Source organism: Lepus europaeus, chromosome 22 (assembly GCF_033115175.1).
Source record: "Lepus europaeus isolate LE1 chromosome 22, mLepTim1.pri, whole genome shotgun sequence".
In the NCBI taxonomy this organism is placed as follows: Eukaryota; Metazoa; Chordata; class Mammalia; order Lagomorpha; family Leporidae; genus Lepus; species Lepus europaeus.
The window spans coordinates 31,759,428-31,778,692 of NC_084848.1; the positions used below are offsets into that span (position 1 = coordinate 31,759,428).

General features: G+C 54.7%; 1 protein-coding gene across 3 annotated transcripts in view; it reads right to left on the reverse strand.

Moving 5' to 3' along the window:
* Positions 1 to 11,786: 11,786 nt before the first annotated feature.
* SUSD6 (sushi domain containing 6) overlaps positions 11,787 to 19,265 on the reverse strand; it is a 99,122-nt gene continuing 91,643 nt past the window's right edge. For all 3 annotated transcript variants that reach the window (XM_062181837.1, XM_062181839.1, XM_062181838.1), the window contains exons 5-6: positions 17,292 to 17,719; positions 11,787 to 15,587 (exon numbers count right to left, since the gene is read on the reverse strand). In XM_062181837.1, coding sequence (XP_062037821.1) covers positions 15,562 to 15,587; positions 17,292 to 17,719 — 454 coding nt within the window. In that variant the 3' untranslated portion in view covers positions 11,787 to 15,561. The remainder of the gene's footprint in view (positions 15,588 to 17,291; positions 17,720 to 19,265) is intronic.

Below are 19,265 nucleotides of genomic sequence, written 5' to 3' on the forward strand. Positions count from 1 at the left end.
TCCCAAGCACCAGAGCCCCTTTCACAAGGGCACCCAGCGCCCAGTTACAGAAATCCTCTAAACACTTACACACACACACACACACGCACACATATGCGCACGCATGTGCATACCCACACACAAGCACACCTCTTTCCCCTTTCTGTACAAACACAATAGCATTCTGTGTACCCTGTTCTGCACTTGACTGTTTCACACAACAGTGTATTGCCCAGATTGGTCCCAAGCCATCTTATGCTCTTCTATTTCCTGCATCTACTTCGTGTTTGCACCACATGCATTTAACCAACCGTATGGATGATCGTTTTGGTTATTTTCAAATTTTTGCTTTATTAAACCATTGCAATGAATATCTTATACACCTGTGAGCGAAGATATCTGTAGGAGAAACTTCAGCCAGTAGAACACTGTGTTTTTGTTTTGTTTTAAAGATTTATTTATTTATTCGAAAGTTAGAGTTACACAGAGAGAGGAGAGGCAGAGAGAGAGAGAAGTCTTCCATCCGCTGGTTCACTCCCTAGACAGCTGCAATGGCCTGAGCTGCGCTGATCTGAAGCCAGGAGCCAGGAGCTTCTTCCAGGTCTCCCATGTGGGTGCAGGGACCCAAGGATTTGGGCCATCTTCCACTGCTTTCCCATGCCACAGCAGAGAGCTGGATCTAAAGTGGAGCAGCTGGGACTTGAACCGGTGCCCATATGGGATGCCAGCACTTCAGGCCAGGGCGTTAAACCGCTGTGCCACAGCGCTGGCCCCCCAGAACACTGTCCTTTTTTTTTTTTTAAGATTTACTTTATTTATTTGAAAGACAGAGTTACAGAGAGAGGTAGAAACAGAGAGAGGTCTTCCATCCACTGGTTCACTCCCTAGATGGCCGCAAAGACTGGAGCTGTGCTGATCCGAAGCCAGGAGCCTCCTCCGGGTCTCCCACGCAGGAACAGGGGCCCAAGTCCTTGGGGCCATATTCTACTGCTTTTCCAGGCCACAGCAGAGAGCTGGATCGGAAGAGGAGCAGCCGGGACTAGAACCGGCACCCATATGGAATGCCGGCACTGCAGGCCAGGACGTTAACCCACTTCACCACAGCGCCGGCCCCCCAGAACTCTGTGTTTTGAATAGAAGTGTTTATGTTAGAGCTGGAGCTCCAAGTGTTATGGTGTTAGAAGGTGGGGGGAGGGGTTTGGGAGGCAGTGACATCATGAGAGCTCTGCTCTTATGAACAGGTCACTGCCCTTACGACCCCTATGGCCTTTCCATCTCTCCTGCCACGTCAGGGTGCAGCAGGAGACGCACAGACCTGGCCCTCGCCAGACAAGCTGGAGCCTTGGCCTTGGCCTTTCCCACAATGGCAAGAAGTAAATACCAGTTGTTTATAAATTGCCTGTGTAAGCTATTACGTTAGAGCCTCAGGAATGAACTCAGACAGAGAATTTCCAGGCCAAAGGGTACACTGTCATGTTGTTTAGAGTAAAAATGTATTTAGAAATAATCTCAAATGTACAAAAAGTTTCCTGAGCCATCTGAGAGTCCATTGCCCAATCCCCTCCAAATAGTTTAATACGTCTCACACAATCCAGAGCATTCTCCCGCACACCCACAATGCACCCATCAAATTACTACCACGGGGGCCTACAAGGTGGTACAGCGAGTTCAGCTGCCACCTGCAACACCGGCATCCCACATGAGTACAAGTTCAAGTCCCGGCTGCTCTGCCTCTCATCCAGCTCCCTGCTAGTGTGCCTCGGGAGGCAGAAGATGGCCCAAGTGCTTGGGCTCCTCTCTCCCACATGGGAGACCCCAGTTGAGTTCCAGGCTCCTGGTGGCCTGGTCCAGCCCTACAGATGGAAGATCTCTTCCTCCTTCTCTCTGCCTTTCAAATAAATCCTTAAAAAGAAAGAAATTAACACTGATATTTACTCCCATCTAATCCTCACCCTCCAGTAACATCTTCTATGGGGGTTGGTGTTGTGGTGCAGCAGGTTAAGCCACAGCCCGAGATACTGGCATCCCATATGGGCCCCGGTTTAAGTTCGCTACTCCACCTCCAGTCCAGTTCCCTGTAATGCACTTGGGAAAGCAGTGGAAGATGGCCCAAGTGCTTGGGCCCTTGCCCCAGTGTGGGAGACCTGGATGGAGTTCTTGGCTCCTGGCTTGGCCCGGCCCAACCCTGACTGTTACGGCCATTTGGGGAGTGAACCAGCAGATGGAAGAAGACCTCTGTGTGTGTGTGTGTGTAATTATTTCAAGTACAGATCCTTTGTAAACATTTATTTTATGTATTTTAAAGGCAGAGTTACACACAAGGAGAGAGAGAGAGAGAGAGAATCTTCCATGCACTGGTTCACTCCCCAAGTGGCCGCAATGGCCAGAGAGCTGGGCTGGTCTGAAGCCAGGAGCCAGAGCTTCTTCTGGGTCTCCCACATAGGTGCAGGGGCCCAAAGCACTTCAGCCATCTTCCATTGTTCTCGCAGGTGCATTAACAGAGAGCTGGATCAGAAGTGGAGCAGCTGGAACTCGAACCAGCACCCAAATGGGATGCCAGCGTCACAGGCTGCAGCTTTACCTGCTGCACCACAGCGCCGACCCCATAAATAAGTCTCTAAAAGTAGCAATGTCTTCTATGACAGAAGGATCCGGTTCCGAATCACGTGCTGCACTCCTCCTGGCTCGTGTCCCTGTCATCTCCGGTGTGGACTGTTCCTCGCTCTTTCCCTGATTTCCAAGTCCTGGATATTTTGAAGCCCACAGGCCATCTGTAAAACGCCACTCCCTAGGGCATCTCTGCCCATCCCCAAAGGAACCAGCTCCTCCTTCCTGGCTGCCCGGGCCCTCTGCGAACCTGCCCCTGCAGCTTTTGCTGGCTGTCCACTCAGCCTGTCTTTAAGAGCTGTACCATCTCTTCCTCCCCCAGAGTCTGGAGACTTCTTGAGGACAAAGACAGCCTCATGCCCCACTGTGCCCTCAGGCCCAGTACAAGACTTTGTATAACGTCAGAACCCCCCTCCCCCCCAAAAAAAAAGTTTGTTGAATGCATTAGCAAGTGAATAAAGTCTGAAGCAGGGGCGGGGAGCGGCCATTCCTTGGAAAGGCTATGGCTCCATGGTCCTGACAGGCCCGGGGCTAGAGGGCCTCCAGAGACCAACTCCAGAAGCCACAGCGCCCCCCCACCCCTCCGTATGCTCCATGCCTTTGTGCTGAGCCATGGCCCTCCCTCCTTCACGCACCCAAATCCCTTCAGCCGTCCAGCCCGGCAGCCGGCTCCACCTGCCTGCAGGCTGCGGAGGGGACTGGCTCTCCAGGAGCTCGCTGCGGAGAGTCCCCTCTTGCCCAGCCCTAGCTGAGAACCAGGGCGTTCCCTGCTCCCCGGGGGCCCAGGAAGAGTTCCAAGTGCCCAGACAGGTTGATCAGGACATTTTTGGGTTGTGACGTTTCCTTTTCTGGGGGGCACTAGGGACATTATGAAAAATTCAAACTGCCCAGTGGCTGCTCCCTGCTTGGGTGTGGGACGGGATGGTCCCCAGCCTGGAGGGCTCCTGTCTCACCAGGTGGCTTGGAGGAGGACCCCACTCAAGTGCACAGACAGGTGAAATCTCCTGTTGAGAAGCTGAAACAAACCAAAAGCCAGCAGGTGCGCCCCCCTCCCCTGCTCCAGAACCTGAGGGGAGGCTGGACCAGCTGATACCCAGCCTCTTCCCAAGCCACCCTCACCTTTCCCGAGCGAGGCACCCTGACTAAACGGCTTGGAGTCCTGGCTTTGAGAAGGGCCAAAGAGAATTCTTGGGCAGGACAGGAGCAGGTGCTAGGCGAGTCTATCCAGGGAGGAACGCTGGGGGGAGAAGAGGTGTGGCGTGATGTGTCCAGGCAGCAGCGCATGCCTGCCTTCAAACCCCAGCTCGGCCACTCACCCCTGCCCCAGTGCCCTCGGACTGTGCTGGAGTCTCGTGGAGCCTTATTTGCCTGTCGGGTAAAATAGGGCTAACGAATGCCTGCCTGGCCAGAGCTGCCGCGGTGACTAAGTAAGGCACCTGACCCAGGCCAGGGAACCTGGAAGGTGCTCGGCAAATGTGGAGGAAGGTCAGGGAAACGGGGTAGGCTAGGTGGCCATGCCTCAGGCCACAGGTGGATTAGGGCGACAGGACACTGGGGCGGGGGGAGTTGCTGGGCTGTGACATTTGTCACCGCCTTCCATCCCCCTGCGTTGGACCTGGCAGTTCCTTCTTCTGCCCCACGGTGGCAGTAGAGGAGGGGGCTCAGTACCGGGGCCAGGAGGCTCTGCCGCCTCTCCTGTGGCAGGAGCTGCCTTCCTCACAAACCCCCAGGGAGGGGGCAACAGTACTGCCCCTACTGGGCCAAGAAACCCAGCCCCCCGCGGAGAGGGCCTTGGGGTCCCTCCTCGGCATGAGGGACAAGGGCAAATGCACTGAGGTCCCCGTAGGAAGGCAGGCACAGGGACAGGAATTACAAAAAGAAAGTGCTGCCCAGGTCTTGGGGCTCTGGGAGGCACTGGCTGCCCAAGCATTGTCCAGACAGGCAGGCAGGCAGTGAAGAGCTCCCTGATGTTGGTTTCCCCATGAGAGTCTCTGAGGATGCCCTGACGCCCCGACGCCTGAGGAGGTGCACCCTCAGGCCTTACTCTCCCTTCCCCCTTCTCCAGGGGCAGTGCTCAGGGCCCGGGAGCCACAGGGAAGCACCAATGACTCCTGGAGCAATGGGCAGCGGGTGCTCAGGGGGCAAACGGTGGTTGGGTTGGAGACTAGGATGGAGCCAAGGCTTGGAAGCTGAGCAGAGTGGACGGGCTGAAGCTGGAGGGATGGGGACACACACTGTATCTGGGCTGGGGCCTGGAATTTCAACCCAGCTCACGCCAACGGGCCACACGGCCCTGGACAAATCAGCATATAGCATGCACAGCACTGGTTCGAGTCCCAGCTGCCCCACTTCCAGTCCAGCTCCCTGCTAATGTGCCTGGGAAGGGAACAGAAGATGGCCCACGTCCTCGGGTCCCTGCGTCCACATGGGAGACCTGGATGGAGCACGCACTGCAGTGGCATCATTTGTAAGGGATGACCACTGAGAGTCTGTGGCTCATTTTCTCTCCTGCTCTCATGGAGAGCTCCTGGGGGAGACACCAGGTCACCAGTGGGCCTGAGGTGTGCCCGGTGCGGGGGGTTTAAGCCAGTTGCACCTTCCGCTCTTGCAACAGAGCAGCCTGAATGTTGGGGGCAGAGGTGTTGCTGGAGGGGACATGAAGATGCCAGGCTGTGGCATCATTTCAGAGCCGGGTGGCCTCATAATGGAGATCCGCTTCCCGATGTTAAGCCTGGTTCCTCATCACAACACCCACGCATCGTCCGGCTGCAGTGGCGAGAGCGAGAAAGCCATGGGCAGACGCTGCTCTCATCCATGTGACCCCGGCACATGGGCACCTGCTTTGGCCTTCCCTAAATGCATCACGCTTGTTCTTCCTGTGTCCCCACCTGCCCACCTCGGCTCTCCTGCCTGCTGTCCACAGTGCCCACTGGTGCCAGTGTCCTCCCAGGTAAGGACGCTTCCCTTATTATTTTTTTTTTAAGAGGTAGAGTTACAGAGAGAGGTCTTCCATCCACTGGTTCACTCCCCAAATGGCCACAACGGCCAGAGCTGAGCCTATCCAAAGCCAGGAGCCAGGAGCCTCTTCCAGGTCCCCCATGCGGGTGCAGGGGCCCAAGCACTTGGGTCATCTTCCACTGCTTTCTCAGGCCATTAGCAGAGAGCTGGACTGGAAGTGGAGTAGCCTGAACATGAACCGGCACCCATATGGGATGCCGGCACCACAGGCAGAAGCGTGGCCAACTACGCCACAGCACCGGCCCACCTTCCCTTATCTTGACTCGGCCCTCACCGCCTTCTTCCTGGGTTTGGTGGCTTCCTGCCCCATTTGAATTCCCCCCTGCTGTTGCTTCCTTCCTTGCTGAGGTACCCACACCCCACCCACACACATCCACGTTCGCCTGGGCGAGCGTCTCTTGTTTTCTGAATCCAGTTCATTTTCCCAAGATTACTCAAGCCGGTAGCAAATGCTTTCTTAGCATCCAAGTCCAGAACATGTGTTCTTTTCATCACGTAGGAATGAAAACCCATCAGGAAAACCTTGTTAGTAATGACTAATTGTGTTCCAAGTCCCAGGGGTGACAGCTTCCTGATCCCTCGGTGGTCTGCAAGTTTTATTATATTTATGGTTGTGTGTGTACAAGGGTCCTCCAAAATGTTTGTGGAAAATGGAATTAAAAGGTAGGTCTATATTGGTGCAAAATGTTAAAATCCATGCATAGTTCATAATGTGTACTTTTAAAAATATTTATTTTACTTGAAAGTCAGAGTTACACAGAAAGAGAAGGAGCGGCAGAGAGAGAGAGAGAGAGAGAGAGGTCTTCCATCCATTGGTTCACTCCCCAAATGGCCGCAATGGCCAGATCTGGGCCAATCTGAAGCCAGGAGCTTCTTCCGGGTCCGCCATGCACCCACATATATTTTTAAATTTGGAGAGGAAATCACTCTTTTGACTTTTCTTCTCAAACTTAAGACTTCTTTGTGATTTTCAAGATGGCTTGGTTATAAAGAATAAGCTAACAGATTTTAGAAACAATGAAACAAATGTGAATGACATCAATACCATTCCGGGGGTGGATATTTGATAAGGTAGTTAAGATGCCACTTGGGACACCCACACTCCATATCCGAATGCTTGGGTTCAAGTTCTGGCTCTACTCCCAATTCCAGCTTTGTGCTAATGTGCACCCTAAAGGGAAACAGGTGGTGGCTCAATCAGTTGGCTCCCTGTCGCCCACATGGGAGACTTGGATTGATTTCCAGGTTCCCGGCTCCAGCCTGGCACAGCCCTGGCTTTTGCAGACATCTGGAGGGTAAACCAGAGGGAAATCTCTGTCTCTGCCTTTCAAGCCAATAACATAATTAAAATTTAAAAATTACCATTTTCTTACAAGTGGCATATTTCTTTACATAACAATCCCCAGTGCTGGTGAGGTTGTGGGAAAGAGTATAATTTGGGGGGCTGGCACTGTGGTGTAATAGGTTGAGCCTCCTCCTGCGGCACTGGCATCCCATATGGGCACCAGTTCGAGTCCTGGCTGCTCCACTTCCAATCCAGCTCTCTGCTATGGCCTGGGAAAGCCGTGGAAAATGGCCCAAGTGCTTGGAGGAGGCTCCTGGCTCCTGGCTTTGGATAGGTCCAGTTCAGGCCATTGCGGCCATTTCAGGAGTAAACCAGCAGATGGAGAACCTCTCTCTTTGTCTCTCCCTCTCTCTGTCTGTAGCTCTGCCTCTCAAGTAAACAAAATATTTTTTTAAAAAGAGTATAATTTGGAACAACTTTCTTGATGGGCAACTTGAGAAATATCAGAAGCCGTTAAGCCATGCATTGCTTTTGACCCAGCAGTTTCACATCCAGTACTTTTTCCTAAGGAGCTCATTAAAAATGCTATCAAAGCATCAATCGTAACAGTTATATGCCCGCGTCCCATTTTGGAGTGCCCGGGATCAAGTTCCATCTGCTTCCTATCCAGCTTCCTGCCAACGTACCTGGGAAGACAACAGAAGATGGCCCAAGTATTTGGGTATCCACCTCCCATGTGAGAGATCCAGACGGAGCTCTGGGTCCTTGGCTTCAGCCTGGGCCAAACCTGGCTGTTGCTGGTGTGGCCATTTGGGTGGTGAATAAGCAGATCAAAGATGACTCTCTCTCTCTCTCTTTCTCTCTCTCTCTCTGTCACTTTGCATTTCAAATAAATAAATAATTTAAAATTAGTATCAATAAGAGATAACCTTATTTTGGTGCAAAAAATTGAAATCTATGCAGTTTTTGTAATATAATTTTTCACAAACTTTTTGAAGACTCTTTATCTGCATGGATTTCAAATTTTGCACCACAATAAACTTATCTTTTAATTTCAATTTCCATGAACTTTTTGAATACCGTTGTGCTATTAAAAAGTGATTTTTTAAAAGATTTATTTATTTATTTGAAAGGCAGAGTTTACAGAGAGAGGGAGAGACAGAGATCTTTCATCTGCTGGTTCACTCCCTAAATGGCCCCAATGGCTGGAGGTGGGCCAGGCCAAAGCCAGGAACCAGGAGCTTCTTCTGGGTCTCCCACGTGGGTGCAGGGGCACCCAAGGACTTGGGCCATCTTCTACTGCTATCCCAGGTGCATTAGCAAGGAACTGGGCCAGAAGTGGAGCAGCCAGCACTTGAACCATTGCCCATATGGGATGACAGCACTGCAGGCAGCAGCTTAACCTGTTATGCCTCAAAAGTGTTCTCTTCTAAGAGGCAAGACACCAACACCTGGAAGCATACACATTATGAGCAGGACTTGATGTTAGGGTGATTTTAATTTTCTTCTAGATGATCTAAAATATTTTTGGGGGGCAGCAGTTAAGCCTCTGCTTGGGATGCCTGCACCCCGTGTCGGAATGCCTAGTTCACGGCCCGGGTGCTTTGCTTCTAACGCAGCTCCTTGCTAATGTGGACGCTTGGAGGCAGCAGGGACAGCTCAAGGGCGTGGCCCCTGCCACCCACGTGGGGACTCGGATTGAATTCCAGGCTCCTGACTTCAGTCGGACACAGACCTGGCTTTTGCAAGCATGTGGGGGAGTGAACCAGCGGACAGAATCTCTCTGCTTCTTTCTCTCTCTGCCTTTCAAATAAAACATGACAATAAATAAAAGATGTTTGTAAGTATCTGAGGAAGAGCCATCTGAGAGCATGTTCCTACTTCAGCTGTCACCTGGGGGGGTCTCAACTTTCCAAACCAGGGGTTGGGGGGGCTCGGGGCAGGGCTCTCCCTTCCTCTACACGCGCCCTTCACACCCCAAGAGGCCGGGCAGGTTGTGTGACTTTGCTGCCTTTGTGCCTCCTCCCCAGTCACCAAGACAGAGGTAACAACCGCAGGACTGAGCCCGCCTTGAGGACTCCCTGCTCCTGGCCCATGCCACCCCCTGCCCCAGCATTCCTTACCTAATGGGAGACCTGTGCAAACCTGTCTCCCCAGGACAGTGACGCCTCCCCCAGCCCTGGAATAAGCAGTCGTCCCGATTTGTGAATCTTTTTCTCAGGGAGGAACCAAGTATGCACTTTGCAAACTCATTTTGTTTCTCGGTTGGCAGAGCTGGGTGCCCCGTCCCAGTGCCACGTTGGCTGGGCCCTCCCATTCTTTGAGCCAACACTACTCGGTCATCCTCGCCGAACAGGCGCTGCTTCTCTGCCTCTAGCTGGAGCTCAGGGTTAGAACAGTCTCTGGAAAGCAGGCAGCAGGTGGCAGCACTGTGACACGTCTCCCCTCCACCCCCTCCCCTGGGCCCCAAGGGAGGCGGGCTGGGCTGCGGCACAGGGTGGGGGGATGTCCCAGCAGAACTGGCTGGGTGGGTTTGAATGGAATCCTGGCTGTACCTCAGCCCAGGTGCTGCTCTGCCTTAAGCTTCAGTTTCACTGGAGGTGGCAGGGAAGCTCCAGGCAGGAATAACCCCCCACCTACCTCGTGGGGTTCCTCTGTAGGCTACCTGAGTCTAGACACGCACAAAGCACTCAGAGCCCTGCACAGGTAAGTGCTAACCAAGCTTCTGCTACCTACCCCCCCACACACACACACCTTTTTCTTTAAAGATTGATTTATTTATTTGAAAGTCAGAGTTACACAGAGACAGGAGAGGCAGAGAGAGGTCTTCCATCCACTGGTTCCCTCCCCAGTTGGCTGCAACGGCCAAAGCTGCAAGCCAGCAGCCAGAAGCTTCCTCCGGGTCTCCCACGTGGGTGGGTGCAGGGGCCCAAGAACTTGGACCATCTGCCACTGCTTTCCCAGGCCAGAGCAGAGAGCTGGGTAGGAAGTGGGGCAGCCGGGACTAGAACCTGCGCCCATAAGGGATGCCGGCACTGCAGGCAGCGGCTTTACCCGCTATGCCACATTCCGCTGCTCTTTAAAAACTGCTAAGGCGCTCAGGAGATGGCGTCCTTCCCTTCTCCCTCCTCTGCACGAATGGCAGTGGCGCCTGTGCAGGCAGCAGCCCAGGGACTGCTGCTCCCGAGAGCAGGACTGGACGGCGGGCAGGCTGTCACCGGAGGCCCTGAAACGCTCTCCCACCCCACGCCCCGCTCCCCCAGGGCAAGCTTCAGGGTAGCTTGGTTTTTTCATCCCAAAGTACCCTGTTACACCTCTGCTCATAGCCTGAACACCTGCCCGCTCGCTGTCTCACCTGACAGTGACCTCCACGCCCATCTCTAGCCTGAGCAGAGCCCGGCTGGAGCGAGGACCAGGTTCCATCACTCCGCGCCCAGCAGACGGCACACACTCGGTAAGGTACTTCCGTGTGACAAGTGAGGACACGGGCCTAGAATACTTCATGCAGACCCTACAGTTTGTAAACAGCTGGGATTTGAACCTGGGCAGTCTGGGGCTAGAGCCGTCTTTACAAACCCAACCACACCTTCCCCTGCCCCATCTCCAACCTCTAACGTGCCTCTTCTATATTAAAAATAATATCGCTTGGGACACCTTCATCCCCTATGAGTGTGTGGGTTTGTGTCCCGCCCCTGGCTCCTGACTCCCACAAATGCAGCCCTAGAGGCAGTGGAAATGGCTGAAGTAACTGGGTCCCTGCCACCCACAGGGGATACCTGGGTGGAGCTCCCAGTTCCTGGCTTCAGTGGTGGCCCAGCCCTTGCTGTTGCTGGCAGATGGGAGATCTCTGTCTGCCTTTCAAGTCACCAAAACTAATGAAAAAGAAAACCCGAATAAGGCCCCTCTTCCAACTCCTTCTGCCCGTTCTTTTCTCACTGCCTCTTCCTCATTAAGCCCCTCCAGTCTGGAATGTTCCACCACACTGCTAGACCTAATCCCCTCCGGTTCTGTCTCCCACCTAGGCAGGTCAGTCCCCATCACCCAGTGCTTCCCTCTGGGGTTTTCTCCCCAGTACCCCACTGCCTGGGGGACGTCTCCCCTGGGATGCCACAGAGGCACCACCCACTCCGCAGGTCCCAGACTGAGCCCCACTTTCCCCTCCTACAGACGGTCTCTTCCATCTCCCCACTGCCGCCATTCATCAAGCTGCTTCAGAGTGAGAGAGACAGAGACAGAGACAGAGAAAGGTCTTCCTTCCGTTGGTTCACCTCCCAAAATGGCCGCTACAGTAGGCGCGAGCACCGATCTGAAGCCAGGAGCCAGGTGCTTCCTCCTGGTCCCCCATGCAGGTACAGGGCCCAAGGACTTGGGACATCCTCCACTGGACTGGAAGAGGAGCAATTGGGACAGAATCCGGCGCCCCAATCGGGACTAGAACCCGGGGTGCCGGCACCACAGGTGGAGGATTAGCCTAGTGAGCCACAGCATGGGTCTTCTCATAGACTTTTGTACCACACAATACCTTCTCTTCCCATCTCCTCCACAGAGAGAGCTTCACACCCCACACATACCTACAATGGCTGGTTCTGGGCTGAGCTAAAACCAGGAGCCTGGAGTGCAGAGCACTCTATGTGGGCAGCAGCAACCCAAGTACTTGGGCCATCACCGGCCGCTTCCTGCAGCGTGCTTAGCAGAAGGCTGGAATTCAGGGCAGAGCTCGGATCCAAAGTCAGGCATTCCAATATGGGATGGGGTGTCCCAACCGGCGGCTTAACCGCTGTGCCAAACATGCTCCCCACACCTCCTCCACCCCTGTGCCTTCACGGGCTCCAACTGACACCCACTCATTTCAATCTATGGTTTCGGCCAAGATATTTCTGCAAGGATCACATCTCCCACAACTGCCTTCGTAAGAACTTTTTTTTATTATTATTATTATTTTAGAAATGCAGTTATATACATAGAACAATTAAAATTAAATTAACTTTGTACAAATATTAAAATACTATCTTCACACCCACTGCAATGTACAGGATACCAAAAAAATATATATAAAATAAAATAAAGCAAACCCAAACTGATTGAGTGACATCCTGCACAGAGTCAATTATGCGCGCGTTGTCTGAAACCATCAGGAGAGTACCATTGTGCGAAGGGTGCCACAGTGGTGTGATAACCGTAAGAAGCCAGGGCAGGTGCGGGAGCTGCCTCTCTCTCCCTGCTTAGCAACCAGAGGACTCTGTCCCTGCATCTCCTCCAGCTGGCTTGGCCGCTCATTCAAAATTCTGCCAGGCTCCTACTGGAAACTAGAGTCTTTCCCAGAAAAGCTGGCCCTGCCACCTTTCCCTCTCTGGGGAACAGGCCACCGCATCTGCCAAGCAAAACAGTCCCCAAGCCCCTACTTGGGGCCACCACTGCCTGTCCCCGTGCTGAGAGCGAGGAGACCCAGCAGGTCCCCCGAGAGGAGCTCCCGGCCTTGCCGGGGTCCCAGGCCAGCACATCTGGAATCCAGCTGTGGAGTCCGCTCCTCACTTCCCCTCTAGGCCCTTTCTGCCCTGGCGGGGGTGGGGGCGAGGGTGTAGAAACGTTTGCAGCATATTCCATTCTCTACGCGAGGATGTTCCCGGAAACAGAGGCCGCGTTGTCCTGTGGGAAGCCAAGTGGCTGAGCACTCGGCTGGGGCGGGGACGGGCAGGAGCAGGCAGAGGGCTGCCCGACCCTGCGCCACCACGGATGGAGCGGGAAGAGTATACCTTTGTCTCGCCAGTGGCTTCTCCGCACAAATCTAAAGCTGGGGGGGAGGGGGGGGCCAAGGTGACGGGGAAGGCAGTATCTGTTGAAGTTCTGTTTGCAAATGGAGTGCTTGTCAAATGTACACTGAAATGCCTCAGAAACCAAACTCACTCACAAAGCGGCCAGGATGTGGCCCACGGCACAGCGCACGCCCAGCGAAACGGAGCACGGCACGCGAAGCACAAAGAGGCAACAGACAGGGCCTGGCTGCTAAACCAAGGCCTGGAAGGGACGGAAACTGTGAGTGATTTTCACCAGATTCTGGCCCTTGAGGGTCTCTAGGATGCGACTGCACATCTCCAGGACAAGAAACCTATATTGAATCAGCGCAAGTGTGCAAAGAAAAACAGAAACAAAACCCTTTTTATAATGGAAGTCCTTTGGCGCTGCCCGTTTCTCCAGGCTTCTGCCCTACTCCCCGGAAGGCAGGGCTGCGGTCAGTTTCTCCCACCTGCTCCAGGCTCCTGAGGCGGCCCCCTTCCTAACAGCGCCGCACCTAAGGCTGCCTTGGTCGCCCAGCCAGGCTCCACCTCAGGCAGCTGTGGAGCCCCTAATCCCTCTGTGAGCCACAAGGCCCAGAAGCCCTGGGAGCAGAGCACGTGCCAATGGTTACGAGATTGCTTTGGGGGAAAAGAGAAGCAGCTGTGGGAGGGTCATCACGATGCCAGCAGGAGCTGTGTCTTCCCGCCTGCACCCACGGCCCAGGGCTCTCATCAAAGCCAGCGATGGGGGAGGGGGCGAGGATGGGGCAGCAGGGGCACCCCTATGCTCCGCCCTCCTTCTCTCTCCTGCCTGGTAGGCGAGCCTGGGCTTGCAACCCTGGCAATGGCAGGAGGTGGAAGGCAGCTTTGGAGAAGGCAGGCACCAAGCTAGTCAGTCACCGAGTGGCTGAATGAACCCAAAAATACAAAGTGCAGCCTCTCAGAGGGAAATGCCAGAGGAATCAGGGAGAAAAGGGTGAGCCGCCGCTCAGAAAGGATTCCGGAGCAGAACTGGGGCTCCAGAGGAGTGGGACACAAAAGCTGGGGCTCAGCAGTGAGACCAGGACGTGGCCACCCCTGCACCCTGGTTTCAGAAGGACAAGGGTGCCCCTGCGGGTGCGGGAGTCTATGCACAGTAAGGCAGCTGGGTCCGCCAGGCTCCCCCCGCTCAAGCTCCTGCCTTCCCCCCTTCCAGCATCTTCCCTGTCTGACCACACTAGCTGGAGCTTCGGGCTCCTGGGTAGGGGGACACGTGGGTAACCACAGGCACAGCAGGTGCTGCCCTTACCCTGAGAGGAAGGAAGACAACAAGTGGTGGTGAAAGAGGTCAGGGAATGACCAGCAAGTAAAGTGCATTGTGTGTGAATGGAGGCAGGAGAGCAGTGGGCTGGGAGGGGGCTGTCCCTCTAATGCTAGAGCCCACCCAGGCCAGGAGCGAACTCTAGGTCAGGCGCGTAAGTCTACTGGGCTTTATTTCTGTTACCATCCCATACAGACGGGCCTGGGGGAGGAGCGAGGGGCAGCACAGGGGCAGCTGCCAAGTTTCCAGCCCCAGAGCTTCCGAGATTAGAAAAAGTAAAAGCAAACATTCCTTAATGCCACGTCTACCTTCTGAAGATGACTGCCGCTGGGCAGGGCCTTCCCACCCAGCCTGTCAGCATTCAACGCAGGGCAAAGCGAGAGGCCCCTCATCGCCAGGGCTCCCCTCCGAGGGCCCTGTACCCACCCACCCTACCTCCAGGGTGTCGGGGGAGACAAGGAGCCACCTGTCAGCTGGGACAGGCAGACAGGTGACAAGGAAGGGCAGACGGAGGCAAAGCAGCAGGCAGCAGGCCACTTCCTGGGCACAGCTACTAAGGCACGTGACCGTGGTGAGGATCCTCAGGACAGGGCTGGAGCTGCCTGCAGCCACCCGGACTCTTGGCCTGTGCCTCTCCTCTGTCACCACGAACCCAGAAGGGGCAACTTGCCGACTGCCAGCGACCAGGCAGCCACCCCAAGGCAACTCAGCAACTCTCCCGCCCCAGGCCCAGCGGGCGACAAGGAAGCCAGAGTGGCCTGGGATGCGGCCCAGGAGGCAGCACACAACTTCCCCTACCATTGCAGGGAAATGGAAAAACCGAGGCCAGGAAGGTTGCTGCAGGAAGCAGGAAGTGAGAATTTGCATATTCGGAAGACAATCATTACCGGCCACCTTCCTTTCTTCCCTCAGGATCTTCCGGAATCTCTCCACTCAACAAGGCCAGGAGCCTGCACCTCTCAGCTAGACAGCCGGGTGCTGGGACAGCTTTGGCATGATTCTCCAAATCCTCCAGGCTCAACCAAGCAAATATGCCCAGGGTGTTGACCCAGGGCAAGCCCAGGGACCCACTCCTGCCCCAGTGAGAGCCCCCTGGGACGTGAGAGCTCTCACTCGCATCTGCTCCTGTCAGGGTGGCAGAGCCAGGCCCGGTCCTCCGGGTGGCAGTCAGTAAGGCTTGTAGAGAGCCACAAGCCTGCACAACACGGGGGCTGGACAGGGTAGGGGGAAGGCACAAGTAAACACAGCGGCACTCGGGCCCACGTAGACCCTGGGGGCTGCTGCCCAAGAGCTGGCTGGAGGGGGCTCCCAGGCTCAGGGAGGGAAGGAGGGAGGGTTCGAGCCAGCACATTCAAATATGTCCCTGACAGATGGCCGGGCTGGGCCGGGCAAAGGGCCAGTTCCTCCAGCTGTGCAGCAGGCCGACGGTGATCTTCCTTGATTTCCAGCGAGGTGGCTGCAGGCCTTCAGGGATACACGGAAACACAGGAGGCAGCTCAGGGCAGGGTGGCTGGAGGGTACAGGGTGCTCAAACCCACAGGACAGGGAAGAAGGGCAGGGCGGACCCTCGGAGCGAGGACAGGGGCCGGTGGCAGCCCTCATGCTTCTTTCAACAGTGGAATATCTGCAGGAAGACAGGAAAGGGAAGCCCAGTGGTCAGCTCAGGCAGCTCTCTGTGGGACTCTCCACTCATCCAGCTGCAGGGGCCACACCCAGGTTAAAGCAATCAAACATCGGCCTCACACACCTCTAGGCGGCCAAACAATGCCTGCCTCTTTCCTGGGTCCTCTGGCTCATCTCTCCCGCCACCCCCCGCGATGAGATCTGACCGCGCAGCCATCAGCACGTGCCCCCAGCACGATCGCTCCTTTTGCCTTAGCTCTGCCGGTCCAGTTGCCTCCCTTTCTTTCCTCATCCTGCCCTTCCTGGCTACAGAGCCCTGCTTCAGTCCCAGCTCCGCCGAAGAGCCATCCACCAGCTGTGTGCCTCTGGGAACATCACAGCCCTGCTCTGGATTTCGGTCTTTGCCCAGCAGCAGACTGGCACCGGATGCTCCTGCCTCCCTAGGGGACAGCTCAGGCACGGCCTGCAACACTCACGTTAGTCACCATGTGCCGTGTTTTCTGAGCCCCTCGGAACAATGACCCTCCCATCCTGAATTCTGGGAGTTCTTGAGGACAGCCCCCGCCCCCATCTTCCCAACTCACCCACGCTCCCTGCCTCAGCATCAGACTGCAAGCTTCCTGTTTCCCTGAAACCTAAATAGCGCCGGGCCCAAAACGGCCTGCAGAGATGCCTGCTCCTCACACGGAGCAAAGCAAGGCTGCAGGGAGAAGCAGGAGGGGCAGGAACCGGGGGAGGAGGGCTGTCCTTTGCACTCAGACACGTGTCACAGCGTGTGTGGCTGACGGTCTGGGGGGTCGTCGGCTTCCACATCCCAACCTGGCTCAACTACCACAGGCCCCTTGCGAAGCTCCCCAGCCGGCTCAGCAAGCAGAGGGCGAGCTGCTGGTCACCAGGGAATTCTGAAGGCAAGATCTGCATTCAAGGATTTCTAACTGCGTTTCTTTCAGGTATTTTAAACTTTAGACATCCACTGCGCCTGGGTACCCAGGAGGCGTGGTCTCCTCTCCGGCTCTTCCAGGAAGGCTTTCCACGGAGAGGAGTGCCTCTAGTTTAATCTGCGTCCTGATATGCTAGGATTTCACTAAACACACTGTATAGAGGGGCACACTGCAGCCAACAGGTAAACTCCAGGCTCCGGCTAAGGCAAAAGGCAGTAGGCAGTATTCGACAGCTGGTTTGCCACAAAGGAGCTGGTGTGACCAGGGAGGTAGCGTGGTAGTGTGGCACTGAGGGATGAGGCATGCACATTTTGGAGCAATACCCCATTTGTTTTCAAACCAGCTCAGCCACTTACCAGTGAGCAACCGACACCCTCTCTGAGCCTCAGTCTCCATGTCTGTGACATGGTCATGCTAACTAACGCTTCTTGGGCTCACTGTGAGGTTTCACTGCGCTGGTGCAAGAATCTATGACCCCACGGTCTCCTTGCTATCCCTTACCTTTTGGGAGCACAAAGAACACAGCAGCAGGACAGACCCCACCCCCAACCAGCTGTCCACCTTTTGATTCAGTACGGCCTTGGGGCCATGAACAATCTCAGAGACTCAAACTATCCAACTTCACAGTGCAGAGTCCCAAGCCCTCCCTGGGACTCTGAGGGGGAAATCCTGCTCTGCGGGCTAAGTAGAGAGGCTCCCAGCCCTTCCTCACAGACCAAGGGCCCCGAGCAGCTCGCCACTCATGGTCAGCACAGGCCACCTACCGTCTGTGTACTCCTCCGACGTGAGGGATAAAAGGCTTTGTATGTCACTGCTTTCGGAATCCACAGCTTCTTTGTGTGCCAGTCGGCTGTTCCCTGAGCCGGCCACCCAGGAAGAGGTGGTTGCCTGATGCACCAGCACTGTCTCTGAGCCCCGGGAGCCCCGGGCCTCGCACAGTCCGGACTGGCCCGGGGCCTCGTCCTCTCCGCCCGAGGAGGAGCAGGCGCCCTGGTCCTGCAGCTGCTGCTCCCTCGGCACGCCCCTCCCACCGGGCCCAGAGCCTTCGGACAGCACGATCTGCACTCTGGGGTCGGCGGGCGGCACGCAGTGGCCAGAGCTGCCGTACACGGCCTCCTCGTAGGATGGCAATGCGACTGGGACTCCATCCACCATGATGGAGACCTGGTCCCCAGACACGCCCTGGTCACGCCTGGGTTGGAAGAGGGAGAATCAGAATAAACACAAGTTAGAGAAATGCTGTAACCCAACAACAGCCTCCTTTTCGTGCACGTTTACTCCTAGCCGAGCACAGCGCTCAGTGCCTTAGACATCTTCTCCCACTGGACCCTCGACGGAGCCGGCCGGGTAGGGATTCAGCAGGAATGCACAAGGCTCGGACAAGTTAGGTAACTTTCCTACAGTTCCACAGCTGGCGAGGGACAGAGCTGGGATATGAATCCAGTTCCACCTGCTTCCAGAGACTGTTTCTAACCTCTGGGTGCACAGGTGCTTGGACCTGTCCTGTGCAAAAGCTGGTGCCTGCAGACCTGGAAATCAAGCCACTCGTCAGGCCCAGCTGGACAAGAAAGCAAGACAATGATGCTAGCACGTATCTGGGAATAAACCACAGCCGCTTCCTTGTACAGTTTAAGGGGCTACACTGGATGCTCTAGACATTATATCTTCCTAAAGCCATGGGGGGTGGGGGGAGAGAAAGCATTATGGTCTTGAAACAGGAGACTGGGCTAGAAATCGGAAGAATTCTGTTCTGACTCGGCCACTCTGCTTGTCTTGCCTGCCCACATCTTTTAAAAAGTACACGTGAATTGAAACGCAAACACAGGATGGACACACATAGCGCTCACTGATCCATTCCAAAGGTAGTACTGTGGTGCAACTCCTACCGGGCTCAAGAACGCGGCCGCCTGCCCTCGCCCATTCTCAGCCGTTCCACTTCCTCATCACATCACAGCCAACCACTCTCCTGACTCCTATGGAAATCACTCCTTTCCTTTTTATTTTTATTTTAGGAAGTTCTACTACCTGAAACACTGGAGTTTAGCTTTGTGTATTTGAAACATTTATATCTGCGGAATACATAGTAACCTGTGTCTGTGTGCCTGGCTTCTTTTACTCAACACTGTGAAATTTATTCATGCGGCTTCCTTGTTTTGCAATCACTGTTGTAACTGTTGTTACACACATGCTTGACCTACTGGAAAACAACGTGAAGACATTATTTAGCATGTACCTCCTAAGCACGTCCTCTCTTACGTAACTACAGTCTGAATATCCCTTCTCTAATGTAACTACAGTCTGAATATCCCTTACCTAAAATGCTTGGGACCAGGCATGTTTCAGATTTCAGATTCTGTAGTCCTTGCACATATACAATGAGACATCTTGGGGATGGGACTCAAGTCTAAGCACAAAACTCCTTTGCTTCCAATATACCTTATATCCATATTCTGAAGGTCAACTTCATTCAATATTTTTTAGTGTGCCTATGTTTTGACTGTGACCTGTCATATGAGGTCAAGAGTGAAATTTTCCACTGGTGGCATCATGTCAGCCCACAGTGGAATTTTGGATTCTGCATTTTCTGACTAGGGATGCTCAGCCTGTTCAACATTATCACACCGCAAGTGTGACATTAGAAGAATACGGCCATACAACTTTTCCAGACTGCCTGAGAGTCTGTCCATTTCACAGGCAGTCCGTTTTCATGGTTAAGGACCGTGCATTCCATTGTGCGG